The sequence below is a fragment of the Rhizophagus irregularis genome, chromosome 19 (genome assembly GCF_026210795.1).
Source record: "Rhizophagus irregularis chromosome 19, complete sequence".
Classification (NCBI taxonomy): Eukaryota; Fungi; Glomeromycota; class Glomeromycetes; order Glomerales; family Glomeraceae; genus Rhizophagus; species Rhizophagus irregularis.
The window spans coordinates 3,816,134-3,831,784 of NC_089447.1; the positions used below are offsets into that span (position 1 = coordinate 3,816,134).

Consider the following 15,651-nt stretch of genomic DNA (forward strand, 5'->3'; position numbering starts at 1 on the left):
GTTTTATCAGCCTTGTCGAAACTTTTAAAAACCTCTGTCGCTGATTTTCAGGGGAATGTTAGTAACCCTTGTAAATTGTGTTTAATTAGAAAAAAAAATGTATATATATTCAAACTATGGAGGCATGAAACAATGAAAATCCTAGGTCAATCCTCATTTCAGTCTCAATCTGCCAAAAGAATTTCTTTTTAACGACTCAAATTCAGACTGTATACCATGTGACTGCTACATTCTCAATAAGGGAATCTGTGACCTTTTATTATGCGCTTATAAATTTTCAAGGTAACCGAGAAAAGTCCGACAAATAAATAAAAAAAATAAGCCAGATGACCAATTGACACACTTTTTTTTAAAGAAAAAATATTACAATAAGAAAGATAATAATATACTTCAAAATAGATAATAGCTAAACTCACTTGGATAATAGATAAAAACTTTGAGTTTTAGATGCGTCATAAAAGTACATATTAACAAAAATAAAGTTTTTATTTATTTGAACTGTTTTTTCAAATAACACCGAATTTTATTAGTTCAGGATAATATGCCGTCGTCTTCTGAGGAAAATAATTGTGACTCTCCATATTCACCTACGTCAGACGACTTTTCAATGAATAACTTGTATAACCCTTCGACTTTGCTGGATCCAAAGCTAGAAGTACTAGATTCAAATACTCCTCTCTTCTTTACAACTCCTCAACAAACACCAACAAGAGAGCTACAACCTTCGGCACAAACAGATCACGTTCACCAATCAGTTTTTAACACAATGCCTACTATAGGTGACCTCCGACAACAATCTCTAAACAATGTACTTATATTTTTATATTTTGCCAATTTTTGCAGTAAAAAAGTTTTTCGATAATTTAATTATGTAAAGAAGGATTATCGTCTTAGAAATAAAGATTTTTTTTAATTCATTCAATAGTTCATGTCACCGCCGTTTTCGCAAGGTATAACGAGCTTTACGCAAAGCGGTGTTAATTATTTAGATTTTATGAATGGATCGGATAATAGCATGTTAGTCCTATATTTTATTTTATTTTATTTTATTTTTTTATTTTTTATTGTTTTTTTTTGACTTTTTTGTAATTTTGGAGGATTAACACGTATTCTTTTAGAGAAACGAGTGTTGCGTCATCACAATCGGATCGTTCATGCCAAATGCAGGATATAAGTGATAAAGGGTTAGGTTTTTTTCGGTTAATACTCGTTTTTATATTACGTAATCATTGATAACTTGTACCTAAATTTAGGTTACAGATTCGTGTTCTCGGAGTCCCACAGACGGGTGCTAAATCTCGCGTGGAAACTCAAATTAAATTATGCCTACAGCTTGTCACAGATAAAGGAGAAAAAGTACCATTATGGTCACATTTACGGTTACCCGAATATATGGTTGCTAAAGAAAAACTTAAAACTAAAAATGCAAGAAATCCACCGGATCACGCAATGAATATTTCTGAAAAAGGGGTCCTAAATTTAGAAGCTACAGTAGTCTGTGCGAGTGATATTCCGAAAAAAGTTCTCACTTGCCTAGGTTGTGTCCAACGTGAGGTAGGGTGTGAAATAAATAATTTTATATGTAATATTAAGGATTTATTTTGATTAAAAAAAATAGTCATTCATATTTATTATAGCGAAAGAGATCACAACGTAAAAAGGAAAATAAAAATGCGAAAGTAAATTCAAGTACTGCACCATCAGCTGATGATACAAATAAGCCAATGGATTTAGATGATGAAAAAACAATGCAATTAGAACAGCGCAAAATTTTGTTATTCAATTGTAGTGAAATTGTAGATTTTAGTAGTGGTGATACTATCTTACCAACAAGAATAACATGTTATTGTCGGCATCACAATGAAAAGGTCGGGTTTTGGTACGTATCATTAAAATATTCTAATCTCAATAATTTTACTAGGTTTATTACTGATTAAATGATTATATAATTTTTCATCTAGCATTTATTTTGTAATGAAAGATTATACCAATACGGTTATCGCAAACGGCATGTCACCACCTATTATGATAACAGACGATCACAAGTCGTCAAAAACAAAGATTGGCGTCGGACGAAAACGACCGAGAGCTGAATATGATCGTCGAGCTTCTACAACATCAAACAATTCCACAAACTCTATAAAAAACAAAGTCAATGAAAGGCATGCAATATCTTTATCGAATAGCATATCTAGCGAACAACCTACATCATCTTCTACTTCAGAACCCAGCGGGGGACCTTCTTCCCCGGTTGCTATAGTACCTACACAAAATTCTGGCTTGATTCCACCACAATCAACGATTAAGCATGAAAAAAACAGTAATTTACGACAATTACAAGTTCAACCTTCGTTTGGATTTAATTCATCTTCGTCTCCTACATCTCCGATTTCACAAATTTCGCCCGTCACACCTATCACGCCTATCACACCTATCACATCTAATGTACCTAATACTTCAAGCACACCTAATCAATCATACCAACAGCTTGACCAGAGCGCTAATTTGGCTACTTCAAGCTCACAAGTGAATTTTCCCGTAGTGAATAATAATGCTACTTCAAATGTTATGATGAATATGTCCATGGCACCCACGTCGATTAATAGTATGAATTCTATTTATCAAACGGCGCCATTACATCAAAGTCTTGGTGCTCCCAGATTTACGTCTCATCAAGGTGGAGGTCCAATGCGGTTGCATCATAATCCTAATTCAATGATGAGAAGGGCGTTTTATAATACTTCTGGGAATTCTATTTATCAAAACGGCACGATTAGTGGGTACCCATTACCAAGGATAAGTAGGTTGATTCCTTCCGAAGGCCCCACTTATGGCGGTGTTGAAGTGACCATTTTAGGAAGCAACTTTATTGGTTTGTAATTAATTATATATATATATTGAATGATTATTTGGCGTTTCCAACATCAATATAATTTATTTGCAATTTATTAGAGGGACTTACTTGTGTTTTCGGGGAAACGCCGGCGCTTCCAACACAATATTGGTCTCCGAATACATTGGTTTGTGTCTTGCCACCGGCACCAACACCAGGACCAGTTGTTGTAAGCTTCAAAGAATGTCCATTGACCTTGATGGATAACTCGGAAGAAGTGGTCTTTTTTACTTACACTGATGGTATTCTTTTATTAAATATATTATAGGATTTATTTACTTATAATAAATTATGACCATACGATAAAAATAATTAATTTTTAAACTATTAGATTCTGATCGGGCTTTGATGGAATTAGCACTGCAAGTTGTGGGAATGAAGATGACTGGAAAATTAGAAGATGCTCGTAACATTGCTATGCGTATTGTCGGAGGCAATGACAATAACAATAATAATTCTGGTCATTCAAATTGCAACGGAAATATGAATGGGATGCACAACCATATAGCATCCCTTGCCCTTCAAACGGGAGAAAATAATTTCGAAGCACATATTATAACAACAATAGGTTTATTGGATGTGCTTGAGACCGAACACAATAGTATTTCGTTACAAAATCGTCAACAACATACTATGTTACATATAGCAGCTATGCTGGGTTACACGAGATTATGCTCTGTGCTGATTGATAAAGGCATTGATCTGAATTTACAGGATAAATATGGCTTTACTGGTATGAATTTTTTTATGGAACGGAAAATTTATAAAATTAGCCTAATATTTTATTTGTTTGTTCTTTTTACTAGCCCTTCACTATGCAGCGTGGACAGGAAAAGATGATGTTGTGAGATTGCTTATGAGAGGTTAGTACATTGTTTATTTAGTTTGATGAATTGAATTAATATTTCCGAATTGTGTAGTCGGTTCTGGTGACATCACTCCCAATTTCAACGATCAATATGCTATTGACCTTGCAATTTCTCGGAATTTCGATGATATTGTTACACTTATCAATGATTATCGTTTGCACGATTCTGGAGTATCATTATCACCATCATCATCCGAAGATTCTTCACTGGGTGAATCCGATGAAGACAGCTGCAGCGAAGAAGACTTTAATGAGGATAGTGAAAGACGACCGGAAAGAAATTTGGAGAAGACCAGTGGTAGTGAAAAAAATAAAATAAGACCTAACATTTCTTGGGTAGATTCTATAACTGCTAATGATTTGTTACAAAATAATTTGGATGAGGATGATGGAATCGTGAATGCTGAAGTGGTTGAGGACGATAAAAAGAATGTTAAACAGCCATTTTCTGAAATGGCAACTGATTTGGCTTCTGCTTCTACTATTTGGCTTCAAAAAACATTTGCTCATATGCATATGCCAAATATAAGCAAACCATCTCAGATTAATATTCCCTATATTAAAATGCCAAATCTTCAAATGCCCAATTTACAAATACCGAACCTTCAAAATTTCTCTTCCCCAAAATTTTCTACTATGACTTTTGGCACAAATTTATCAATCCCAAGACCCTCCATACCATCAATGCCATCGCTTAATATGAATATTGAATTTCCAACTTTACCAGTAGTAACTTTCCCTACGATAATACCTGGTGGTTTTTCAAGTTTTGTATGGGATGAAAAGAGTGGATTACTTAGGCAAAGTCAACCACCACAATCTGATCAACAGAAAGATAACACAGGATTTAGTAAATTTGGTTATAGTTGGCCATTTAATGGATCTCAGCAACCGGTTGTACCAATGTATCATCATGAGCTCGAAGAGCCTCGTGCCCCATCACCCTCTATTAATACTTCACGTGTTAGTCGTAAGGTTGGTTATGATTTTGGTGAATTGAATGAGGAACAAATTGCTCGTATGGAACATCATGAAGAAAAATACAGAAGATTAAAGAAAGATAGAATGTTGTATTTATTCTGGGTACCAGTATTATTCGGTATGTTTTGTTATATTTTGTTTATTCCTTTTTTTTATTAATTATTATTTAATGTTAATTATAATATATTATGTTTTTAATTCTTTTAGTTATGGTTGCTCTAGCAATAGTACAATACAGTCCATATAGACAAGTAATATATAATTATTATTTTGTTGGTTGAGTAACAAATGATAGGTCAAATTCCTTTAATCTTTGAAAAATATAGTTATTGGTTTTTTTTTTGTTTTGATGGTTAATTTATTTATTTCTATTTCCTTCACCGTGTAATTATAAATATTATTTTCAGTTTTCTTTTTGTTATTATTATTTTTTATATACATATATTTGAATTTTGTAAGATTTTTACAGATTTTTTAAAATTTTAAAATTTTCTTTTCATTATTGCGATACAATACAATATTTCAATGTTAAAAGAGCTTGTAAAAAATTCACATCGTTTTGTCACTTTATTATGATTCCGATTTTAAAAATAATTAAAATAATCAAATCTTTTTTAAAATAAAGGCAAACCATTCATGCATTTATATTAAGTTCATTTAAAGTGATATTTAGTTTGCAAAATTTTATATCACATCTTTTGTTATGCAAGTCACATATAATATGTTTCACTAAATTCATTGTTTCTATGATTCCTTAGTCCTTAGAAATAATGCCAAAGATTGTATCAAGTTCAACAGTCTCTTCTTCAGAACAACTCGTTGCAAATCCCGAACAACATCTTCACGTTTATTATTGCTTGTGTAGTGAATTTATATTGGTTATAGGTAAAAAAAATAGTATTTCGTTTGTTTAGAGTTTTACTTAATAAAAACACGGTTTTTTAAGAAAAAGCTTTCGTTAAATTTAGATGCACGTTTAGAAAGATTACCGCGACGTACAACAGACAGGGCTTATATTATTTCTAATGGAAAGAGGGTTTATAAATTAAATGCGGTTGAAGCGCCAAATCCAGTTATTCTAAAAAGGTTTGTTAAATATAAAAAAATTCTTTTTCCTTAGTGTTTCCTAATAAAATATTTAACAAGCGTGCAATTAGATCCGATGGATATGAAAAACAATATAGATTACATTGTCCAAGATGTAATTTATTTTTGGCATATGAAGTAACGGAGAAGCGTAAATCAGGACCTTATACCTATATTGTCGAAGGTAGTTTAACGGAAAATCAGGGCGTTGTTCCACATGATGCTATTTCCGAAGAATAGGAATAAAACATATAATTATTTTTATAAATATAATCGAAAACTGACAAATATGTGCACGTGTGTCAAGTCGAACTTCGCCTCACCTTCTAAATAGGGTTCCGCTAATCAAAAAAGTAACGCAAAAGCCAATAAAATTGCTCAAAATTTAAATATTGTTAATTTACCTTATTTTTCTTTGAACTGTTAAATTATTAAACGTTTAATATTATGAATAAGCAATATAAACAAATAGGCGATGAAGTGTGGAAGAATCGTGTAGAGAAAATTGTAAACGTTTCCGGAAATAAGTTTTTTTTCCTGTATTTTATAAAAAGCTATATTAATACTAACAAAATATAACTAAATAGAATGCTGAACTATTTACTTTAACTTACGGTTCAGTCGTAGCTCAACTTGTTAAGGATTATGAGGATTATCAAGAAGTGAATAAGCAGTTAGAAAAAATGTATCTATGTCAAGATAATTTCTTTTAGTTTCAACTCTAAATAATTCAATTAATTTTTTTGTTTAATTAGGGGATATAATATAGGAGTTCGATTAATCGAAGATTTTCTTGCCAGAGCAAGTTTAGGACGTTGTGCAGATTTTCGTGAAACAGCCGAAGTAATTTCCAAGGTATATATAATATATCTTCCTAAAATCGTAAAAGAAATCTTATTAAATTGGTTGAATTTACTTCTTATTAGATTGGATTTAAAATTTTTTTAAATATTACACCAACGGTAACGAATTGGTCATCGAATAATAAAGAATTTTCGTTAATTTTTGAGGAAAATCCATTAGCAGAATTTGTTGAATTACCGGATGATGGAGCAGCAGATGAATTATGGTATTCAAATATATTATGTGGAGTATTAAGAGGATCATTGGAGATGGTGCAAATGCAAATTGAAGCAAATTTTATAAGTGATATATTACGTGGTGATGATCAAACTGAAATGAGAGTTAAATTAGTAAAATATCTTGAAGAAGAAGTGCCAGCCGGTGAAGATTAATTATGTATAAGTTTTTAACAGAGATCAATTTTTTTTTTATTGTTATCTAGTAGGATGCAATGATAGTAATGATTATTTATTTAATTGAGATAAATAATTTTAGATTAATACGAGATGTAAAATTAAAAAGTAATTAAAAATCTCGAATAGGACCACTACTAAAGATCCATTAAATATATAATAATTCAATCAATAAATAGATAATTGCTCAAATGTTAACAGGTTTTTTTATTTATTCAAAATTATTTTCTTCACTTTTTCCTTCCCAAATTTCTCTTCCTCTCATTTAATTTTTATACCTAAGTTGATTTGCAGTAAAATGGGGAGGAGACCATTTTAAATTTTCAATATTGATCCTACGTTTTTTTGATATAGAATTTAAACTTGTATCTAACATAGCTTCAGTTAATCTAATACAAACTTGACCTTGATAAACACAAATACCAGATTCATATAAAGTAAAAAGTACATCGGATTGAGTTATACTTGTTTTAGCAGTAATTTCGTCTATAGTAATGTAATCATCACCAATTTCTTTTGTATCCCACAAAACTTCCAGAATGGTTTCATACCAATATTGTTGATAAGATAATAATCCTAAATCTGATAAGGGTCTTTCGGGTGATCCAATTCTACCCTCAATTTTTGATAATTCATATGAGAATGAAATTAATAATCTACCATAACCTTTACGCTGATAAGGAGGAATTGTTAAAATGCAAGCTAAATTATTTAAAGTGTAATTTTTCTCTTTTGAAAAATATCCGATAATATGATAACCATATTGATCTTGTTTACACATAATATAAAAAAGAAAAGGCAATAGATCATAGGTAAGACTTTTGTGATCAAGAAATAACTTCGATAACAAACATAAATTTTGGCAATATGTTGATTGTCGAGCTCCATCAATTTCAAAAAATGATATTTCATCATCTCTATAAATTTCATTTCCTGGTGGATGCATTATAGTGCACTTACTAACATGACGACGTAACTGAAATTCACTTATAAAATAACTTAAACAAAATTCACAAATATAAATTATTGGTGAATCATTAAATTCTTCCGGATATGGCGAAAAGTACCAGGTTTCTATACAAAATTCTCCAAAATGAATTTCTTGCAAATTTTTAACACGTCTTTTATTCGGCCTACAACTCATTGCTCCAACTGCTTCTCCTTTTGTTCTTTCTTCATTAAATGTTGATGTTGCACTTGTAATACTTCCGGGTGACTCATATGCTGGTATCGTTACGGGCGGTGTTGAGTAACCCATTTCTCTTAACAATGATGAAGCTTTTGGTGGTGGTGTTGATGGATCTTCTAAAGATATGTTTAATCTCTTTGGTGTTGCTAATTTTGGTTTCTCAATAATAACAGTTGCGTTTGTATCTATCCGATCTTCTGGTACCCATTCATCAAGTCTTTTATTAAAATCAATAAAATGAATATAATATTCTCGATTTCCTTCATAATTTACTCGATTCGATAAAACTTCTCCAATACGATATTGGATTTCGTCTTCGGAATCCGCATAATTCTCTAATCTTACGTAATATTTATAACCGATGATAATTTCGTCCCCAGTAACTTCTGCCGCGTTTGTTTGAACCGGTGTGGTTGGAATTGATTCATGTTCCACAGAAATTACTGAATTCGTATCTGATTCCATCCTTTATCTATTTTGAAACACAAAAAATGAATATCATTAATAGTGGCGCAGTGAATGTCATTTCGCGCGTTTTTATGCCGCGTAAAAAAGGTCTTTGAATACAAACTTACGTGAAGTTTTTTAGAGTTTCTTTCACTATTTATTATTTATGTTATCAAAACTCGAAAAAAAGTTTGAGAAAAGAGAGTTGTGGGAAAAAATTAAATCAAACTAAATTTATATGTTTGGTAAAATGAGTGCACTATTATATCCTAAAATGGATCAAACATGTTTATTCACGTGGATTAAATGCAAAATCTGCTTATTTTATTATTGGATAATAAAAAAACATACCTAAAATTACATTTTGCTATATCTCTCCATGTATATAATACCCTGCAAAAAACAACTCTCATTTTAAAGTGAAATTTCAAATATAAATAGTATAATATTAAATCTATTAAAATATAAATTTTGACCCAAATTGATTGGTTAGTTTTTTAATTACATGATATTTAATCCCAAAATTCTAATGCAAAAATTGCAATTTTTATAGCACAAATAATAGTTTTCTAATAAATTAAGTAATAAAAATTGGATAATAAATAATAATTAAACTTAAAAAAAATCAATAATATAATAATTTATTAATTAATTTATTTAGATAATTTATTTAATAATATATATAATACATTTATAAAAATTAATGCTAATATTATTATAAAATAATATTGAATCTTAGAATTGAGAACTCTTTTCAACAATTATTAGACCAAAATTTTTGGGAAGAAAATTTCACAGAAACCTTATACTAATAGCACAATATATCAATATAAATATATATATATTTTTTGCTAAACTTTAAATAAAAACTTTATAAAACTATTGAAATTTAAAAAATATAACTTTGGATTGCTTTTTCAACTTCAAATCTATAGCTGATATGAAAAAAATATTTGAAAGCTTATTTTGAAATAAATGAACAAATTGTAATAGTTATAAAAAAACTTTATAAAAATATTAAATAAAATTTAGTATATTTACAATATAGAGTTTTTTTAACTACAAATTTATTTCTTAATAGTTAATATAGTTTTTAGAAAATAAAATTGATATTTTCTTTATTTATTTAAATAATAACAATATTACAGATATATTAGGCGTAAAACAAATAAAAATTAAAATCCAATATCTAATCTAGAAAAAAAAATAACTCTTTAATAAATAGACTGTTCAGCCTTTCAGATATTACATCCTATTTATTAACTTTTTTAGCATTCTTTAATTTGATTACTTCCTTATATAGTTTTCACTTAAAGATTATAGAACCTTTTTTTTTCTTATTTAATTTGAAAGGTTCTTTTATGTTATTTTTCTTCTTAATATCTTATTTTTGCTACTTATAAAAGTTAATGGGAATCTTATTAGTACCTGTAACTTTATCCTTAAAATTAAAATTCTTTTAAAAATTATCAAAGTCTTTGGAAAAGTCTTTAATTTTTGACTAATTTTTAGATTTTCTAATGAATCAAAAAGAAGCATAGTAATATAAATCTAAATTCTTGCCATTAAGTTTATAATTCTTTCTTATAAGATTGTTGAAATCTTTCTATTTTTCAAGATAAATACGAATTTATACTTATGATTCTTTATAGTAATAACTTTAAAGACTTTAAAACTATTTATCATCAATAAAGTTGGATGGGTTTAATTGTTAAAAAATAATGAAATAGCTGTTATTAAGTCCAGTATATTAAAGAGAGCTACTTGAATTCTTGAAATCTCTTTCTTTTTTTTTAAACCAGATAACTGAATATTATCTTACTGGAATATTTCTAGTGATTTATCCAGATATTAGTTATTATTTCAAATACACTTACATACTTCAAACATTTTCAATTTGAATTTAATTGTATTATACTTTTTTGCCAAATAATTTTAATAGAGATAATCTTATCTTAATAAACTTTCAATCAAGTTGAATAAATATTATATATTATAATATCATTGATATAAACTAAGGTTGGTCTTTATTGGTTAATATTTTGTTATTATGTACTTAGTATCTTAGACTCCTTTTTAGTATTTTTGACTCTTTATGTTTTTTTATTCTTTTTTATAAGAATTGATTTTATATTGGATACTGATTCACTTATTCTTAAATCATTTAAATAGTTCTGCAAATACAGTATTTTCTATTCTAAAAAGATTTTATTAATAAAAAAATCAGCAGTTTTAGCTTTTTACTAAGTTTATTTTTCCTTTTTGCATTTATATCTTAATGGAATTTGAGAAAATGTAAATAGCTCCTTTATGGAATATTATACTATTTATAATTGATATATTATATTATTAGAAATTATTATATTTGTTAAATCTGATTTATCAATTGATGGATTATTCAATTGTCATCATTATCCAAAGTAAAGTTCATATTTGCTACTTCTCCTATTAGCTAAATTTATTGATTCTGATTATCTAATATTTAAATAGAATTGTTTAAAAGCCTTAAGAGCAATGATGGTAATAGCTTTATTTTCAAACAACTTCAGCAGTAATTCAACAATACTTCAAAAATATTATTATTTTCTTTTACATTTTTATAATTGGAGGTTTAACAGAAGGTAGTTTTATTTAAACAAAAATATTTTCAGTATTTTTTTGATATCTTATTGTAAAAAGACCATTACTTCTGAAATGTAAAGTTGTACAATAACTTCTTTCTTAATTTTCTCAGTAAAATATTCAATAGTTATATCTACTATTGATATAATTGAATAGTTAAATGTGTAAACTCTTCAAATATATTAATATTTTTTTATTTGCATTAACTTTTCCTATACACTTTTTGCAAAAAACTACAGTCAACCCTTGTTATAACGAACTCTAGGGTCCAGACTTCAACTTCGCTATAAGGTTATAGCGAAGATTTTAAGAGATTTGATTGGTTAATTCGTTATAGCGAGGGGAAATTTATTATAGTTGTCTGAAAAATTCACTATATCAAGGGTTCGCTATATCAAGGTTTGACTGTATTTCTGTTTTTTCATATAAATTTTTGAAAATAAGATCTATAAGGAAGAGTCCCTTTTAAAAAAAATTATTTAAATTGGATTACTAAATATAAAAATAGTTGTATAATTATATTTTATATTAGGCGTCTTTACAGTAATCGTGATTGAGATTGGGATTGAAATTAGGACTAATTTGATTTCACAAAAAACATGATTGAGATTAATTTCAATTTCAAGCTAATCATAATTAAAATTATATATGAAATTTCAATCTTACTCAATGAATAAAATTAAGGATTATAATTGAAATATGCAAAGTGTGATTGGATTTTTACTTATAAATGAAAAAGTAAAAATTTTATTTTAGTATTACACAAATTTTAGTTTGCATTAACAATTTGGCCAGCATTAACAAATTTAACTAGCAGATGTAATCCTAATCTGAATTTTATGTGAATTAAAATTGAAATGTTAATTCTAATCTCAAGCTAATCTTAATCCCTATCTCAATCCTAATCTCAATTATAGAGTTTGTAAAGATACCCATTATAAATATTATATCATATATAATAATTTATTAATAAAAGTTTTTTGCAATTATTTTAACATTTAGTAAATTAATTTTAATGAATTTTTTTTTTATATTGTATAGCTTAAAGAAAGTTATAAATAAATTACAAAAAAATATTTAAATTGGATCACTAGATATGAAAATAATTGTATAATTCTATTTTATATTATATATAATATAATAAATATATTTATTATATATATATATGTTTTAACTAATTAGAATTTAATCATATAGGAAGTAAAGGATTAAAATTACTAATTAGGTAAAATACTACTTTTTTAAATTCTGATATTAGATGATAAATTAATTTTTATATTTTTTTACTCAAATGTTTTATTACAAAAAATACCAGTTAAAAGTAAGATTGTTTACCTAAATTTCTCCAAAATCCTACGATTAGTTTTACTAAGATTTTATTATAGTTTTATTATAGTTTTGGTAAAGTTTTGGCAGTTTTGCCATTTATAATAAGTTTCATCAAGTTTAAAGTTTCACCAATTTTTTAATAAGACTTTCATATAGTTTTGACAAAGTTTCATTATTTTGGCATTTCACTAACTTTCCAAAACAGTTTCTTCAGCAATCTTAAATTAAAAGTATATTAAAATTTCTACCTATAATGTATTCAGAAAGAGTTATAATATATCTCTTTAAACATATTGCTTTTTTTTGTATTTAAATATTAATTATTATGTCATTATATAATAAGCTTAATCTTTTTTACTTTGGTTTGTCTATTAGATTGGTATTTTTGAAATAAACTTTATCTTATATTTTAAAAATCTCTATTAGGATTTAGGTGTAAAATTTGTTTGAAATTTTATTTTAATTAGGTTTAATTTGCCGATGACTTAATATATGAAGGTGATGTATTTCTTTAATAAGTTATTGTATAATAATTATATTATTTATATATTATATAAATTACATATATAATGATAAATAATTAGCTTTCAAATAATTACATAAAATTAAAATAATATCTTATTCTCAATTTCCTCCAGAAGACCAACTGAAAAAAGTAAGTGAAAGTTTTAAGTCTTCTGTAAATTGGACTGAATATATCAAGTGGTTTAAAGAATAATAACCTTTTGAAGAATATAATCCGAGTTAAACTTTTTTTGCTTCATGAAGTCACAAAATTGAAATTTATTCATATATTTTTTCTAAGAATTTTTTTTTGAATTAAATATTTTATCATTGAATGCCAAGCTCATTACACAGTATTTTCTGATTTTGATGAAGGTTTTGGACGTAGATTTACGCAGCTCCTCCTGCAAAAGTTCTCGGATGAACTTTCTGAAATCGATCAACTTCAGCAAGTTCATGAAGTCCTTCTTGGCGATGGTCGTGAATCCAGACCGACTAATAGAAGATGCAATCTTGATTGTTTTCAACAATCAGAATCAGTAAATACGCCGTACGCAATTTAATTGCATAACATGTCGTTACCCTTAATAGATGCATTGCTTTAGCTGATCTTTAAACGAATTATTTTCATCATTTCTTATTCTCACGTGATTATAACGAAATGTATATTAAAATGTGTTTTATTTAGAATAAATAATACTTTTTTTTTAAAGCTATCAAAAAATGATGTGTTAAGAGGGCCTTTGATCAGGATAACTTCCTAATATTTTTACGTCCAAACAAAATTCATTGATTTTATTTAATGCTTTCTGCACCACTTCATCTTCCTTGTGTCCTTGTAATTCAACAAAGAACACATAATGCCAAGGTTGTTGCGAAGAAGGACGCGAATCAATCTTCAATAGATTGATACCGTGATCTTTAAAAACGCTTAAACCATCACATAACGCTCCAGGTCGTTGGTGATCTACTGTAAAAAGAATGAAAGTTTTATCATTACCACTTGGTTTTTCAGAAGAAGATCCGAGGATGAAGAATCGCGTGACATTATCTAATTTTTTGAAGAATTGTTAATGCAAGAAACAATATCAAAAATTAAGAACATGTCAATTTTATTACTTTTTGCATCTTGTATATCCTTCCCTAGTACTTCCAATCCATATAATTCAGCACATGTTATACTGGCAATTGCGGCAGAATAGGGTTCTGAAGCAGCAATTTCTGCAGCTTTGCTTGTGGATAATGCATCAATGCGCTGAGCTTCTTTAAGATGTGAGTCAAGGTACTTCTGACACTGTCCAAACCCCTAAGTGAAAATAAACAATTGCTAAAAACATAAAATGATTATAATATTTCTTAGATAACATACTCTTAAGTAATCATTTGATTAGCATACCTGTGGGTGACTATACACCTTATTTATAGAAGAGAATTTGGATTTTGAAAGGAGACAATGACTTATCTTAAGAATACAAATATAGTTATAAAAATTATTTTACCACATTAGTCAAACTGAAGAGATTTACTAGATTAATAACAAATATCTAAAGTGAATACCCTCAAATACGTCTCGGCCAGTATATGTGTTTTACAAGATATGAATCTATCTAAGGTTGTAACTACTGATCCATATGTTGAGTTCTCAAAAGGTACAATACCGTAAGTAGTATGACCCTTTTCCACAGAATCAAAGATATCTTTATAATGTAATAATTAAATTAGCTTAAAAACTATATCATAAAATTTTAATTTTAATATGTACCATTTATGGTGGACTTTGGGAGATAATTTATACTGTCCCCAAATCTTACAATTGCCGCCTATAAATTAATTACGATTAATGGACAAAACAAACAAAATAACGAATATTTCAAATAGAACAACAACATACTTGGTGCGTATATGATCCTAGTGGTCCAAAGTAAGCAATAGATAAATCTTTCTGTGATGAGACTGAAGCAGATATAATCTCTTTGTAGATAGAAACAAGAGATTCTGATGAAAGCGGACCATTATTGAGACGATGAATCTTTTTTTTGGTCAAATTATTTAGTTAGTAACTATAATACAATAAACGTTTTTAATAAATTATTAATAAACTAACTCTATCAAAAATTTGGTTTTCCTTTCCGGAAACATAGACATTTTCATTATTTTCATTATCTTCATAACTGTAATAAACAAAATCAAAATTGATAGCTTTTAATACAATTAATGTTGGTGCAATTGGCTTAAAACTTTTCATTGACGGACCTTCCTTCTTTTGCCTTCTCTAAATTCAAAGATACACGAGCACGTTCGTTAAGAAGTTGAACGAGTTTTGTATCTATCGAATCTATTTGTTGGCTAAATGTTAGATCCACATTTTCCATCTGCTTTTATAAACGAATATACTAACAGAGAAATAATAATATATAAAGAAGATAACTTATTTGTTATTTGAATATTTTTTTCTTTAGAAGTGGGACCTTATAGT

The 15,651-nt window shown here is 28.0% G+C and overlaps 6 protein-coding genes across 8 annotated transcripts; 4 read left to right on the top strand and 2 right to left on the bottom strand.

Annotated features, from left to right (window-relative positions):
- Positions 1-336: 336 nt before the first annotated feature.
- OCT59_011376 (uncharacterized protein) lies at positions 337-5,385 on the top strand (the record flags this gene model as incomplete). Of its 2 annotated transcripts, XM_025317728.2 has the most annotated exons (12): positions 337-460; positions 531-808; positions 926-1,017; positions 1,119-1,184; positions 1,254-1,554; positions 1,638-1,879; positions 1,962-2,872; positions 2,953-3,135; positions 3,225-3,626; positions 3,700-3,756; positions 3,814-4,860; positions 4,950-5,385. In XM_025317728.2, the coding sequence occupies exons 1-12, from the start codon at positions 448-450 to the stop codon at positions 5,021-5,023; spliced, it is 3,666 nt and encodes a 1,221-aa protein (XP_025177720.1). In that variant the 5' UTR covers positions 337-447. The 2 variants fall into 2 exon arrangements, with proteins under 2 accessions (XP_025177720.1, XP_066001079.1); XM_066136460.1 differs by having other exon boundaries at positions 337-808; positions 4,950-5,023.
- Positions 5,386-5,490: 105 nt separating this feature from the next.
- On the top strand, positions 5,491-6,236 carry OCT59_011377 (uncharacterized protein). Its single transcript, XM_025317729.2, has 3 exons — positions 5,491-5,627; positions 5,711-5,828; positions 5,900-6,236. Exons 1-3 carry the CDS (start codon positions 5,513-5,515, stop codon positions 6,066-6,068), a joined length of 402 nt encoding a protein of 133 aa, XP_025177721.1. The 5' UTR covers positions 5,491-5,512; the 3' UTR covers positions 6,069-6,236.
- Positions 6,224-7,282, top strand: OCT59_011378. Of its 2 annotated transcripts, XM_025317730.2 has the most exons (4): positions 6,224-6,335; positions 6,416-6,513; positions 6,584-6,683; positions 6,755-7,282. In XM_025317730.2, the coding sequence occupies exons 1-4, from the start codon at positions 6,276-6,278 to the stop codon at positions 7,061-7,063; spliced, it is 567 nt and encodes a 188-aa protein (XP_025177722.1). In that variant the 5' UTR covers positions 6,224-6,275; the 3' UTR covers positions 7,064-7,282. The 2 variants fall into 2 exon arrangements, with proteins under 2 accessions (XP_025177722.1, XP_066001080.1); XM_066136461.1 differs by having other exon boundaries at positions 6,224-6,513.
- A 67-nt stretch (positions 7,283-7,349) lies between these two features.
- OCT59_011379 (uncharacterized protein) lies at positions 7,350-8,926 on the bottom strand (the record flags this gene model as incomplete). Its single annotated transcript, XM_025323508.2, has 2 exons — positions 8,849-8,926; positions 7,350-8,745 (listed from the first exon to the last, which is right to left on the bottom strand). Exon 2 carries the CDS (start codon positions 8,736-8,738, stop codon positions 7,350-7,352), a length of 1,389 nt encoding a protein of 462 aa, XP_025177723.1. The 5' UTR covers positions 8,739-8,745; positions 8,849-8,926.
- Positions 8,927-13,163: 4,237 nt separating this feature from the next.
- On the top strand, positions 13,164-13,738 carry OCT59_011380 (uncharacterized protein; the record flags this gene model as incomplete). Its single annotated transcript, XM_066136462.1, has 3 exons — positions 13,164-13,174; positions 13,310-13,326; positions 13,551-13,738. 3 exons carry the CDS (start codon positions 13,164-13,166, stop codon positions 13,736-13,738), a joined length of 216 nt encoding a protein of 71 aa, XP_066001081.1.
- A 102-nt stretch (positions 13,739-13,840) lies between these two features.
- On the bottom strand, positions 13,841-15,616 carry OCT59_011381 (uncharacterized protein). The gene is made up of 8 exons (XM_025317731.2): positions 15,429-15,616; positions 15,280-15,346; positions 15,067-15,204; positions 14,938-14,995; positions 14,733-14,872; positions 14,572-14,637; positions 14,295-14,481; positions 13,841-14,226 (listed from the first exon to the last, which is right to left on the bottom strand). Exons 1-8 carry the CDS (start codon positions 15,545-15,547, stop codon positions 13,907-13,909), a joined length of 1,095 nt encoding a protein of 364 aa, XP_025177724.1. The 5' UTR covers positions 15,548-15,616; the 3' UTR covers positions 13,841-13,906.
- Positions 15,617-15,651: the final 35 nt, after the last annotated feature.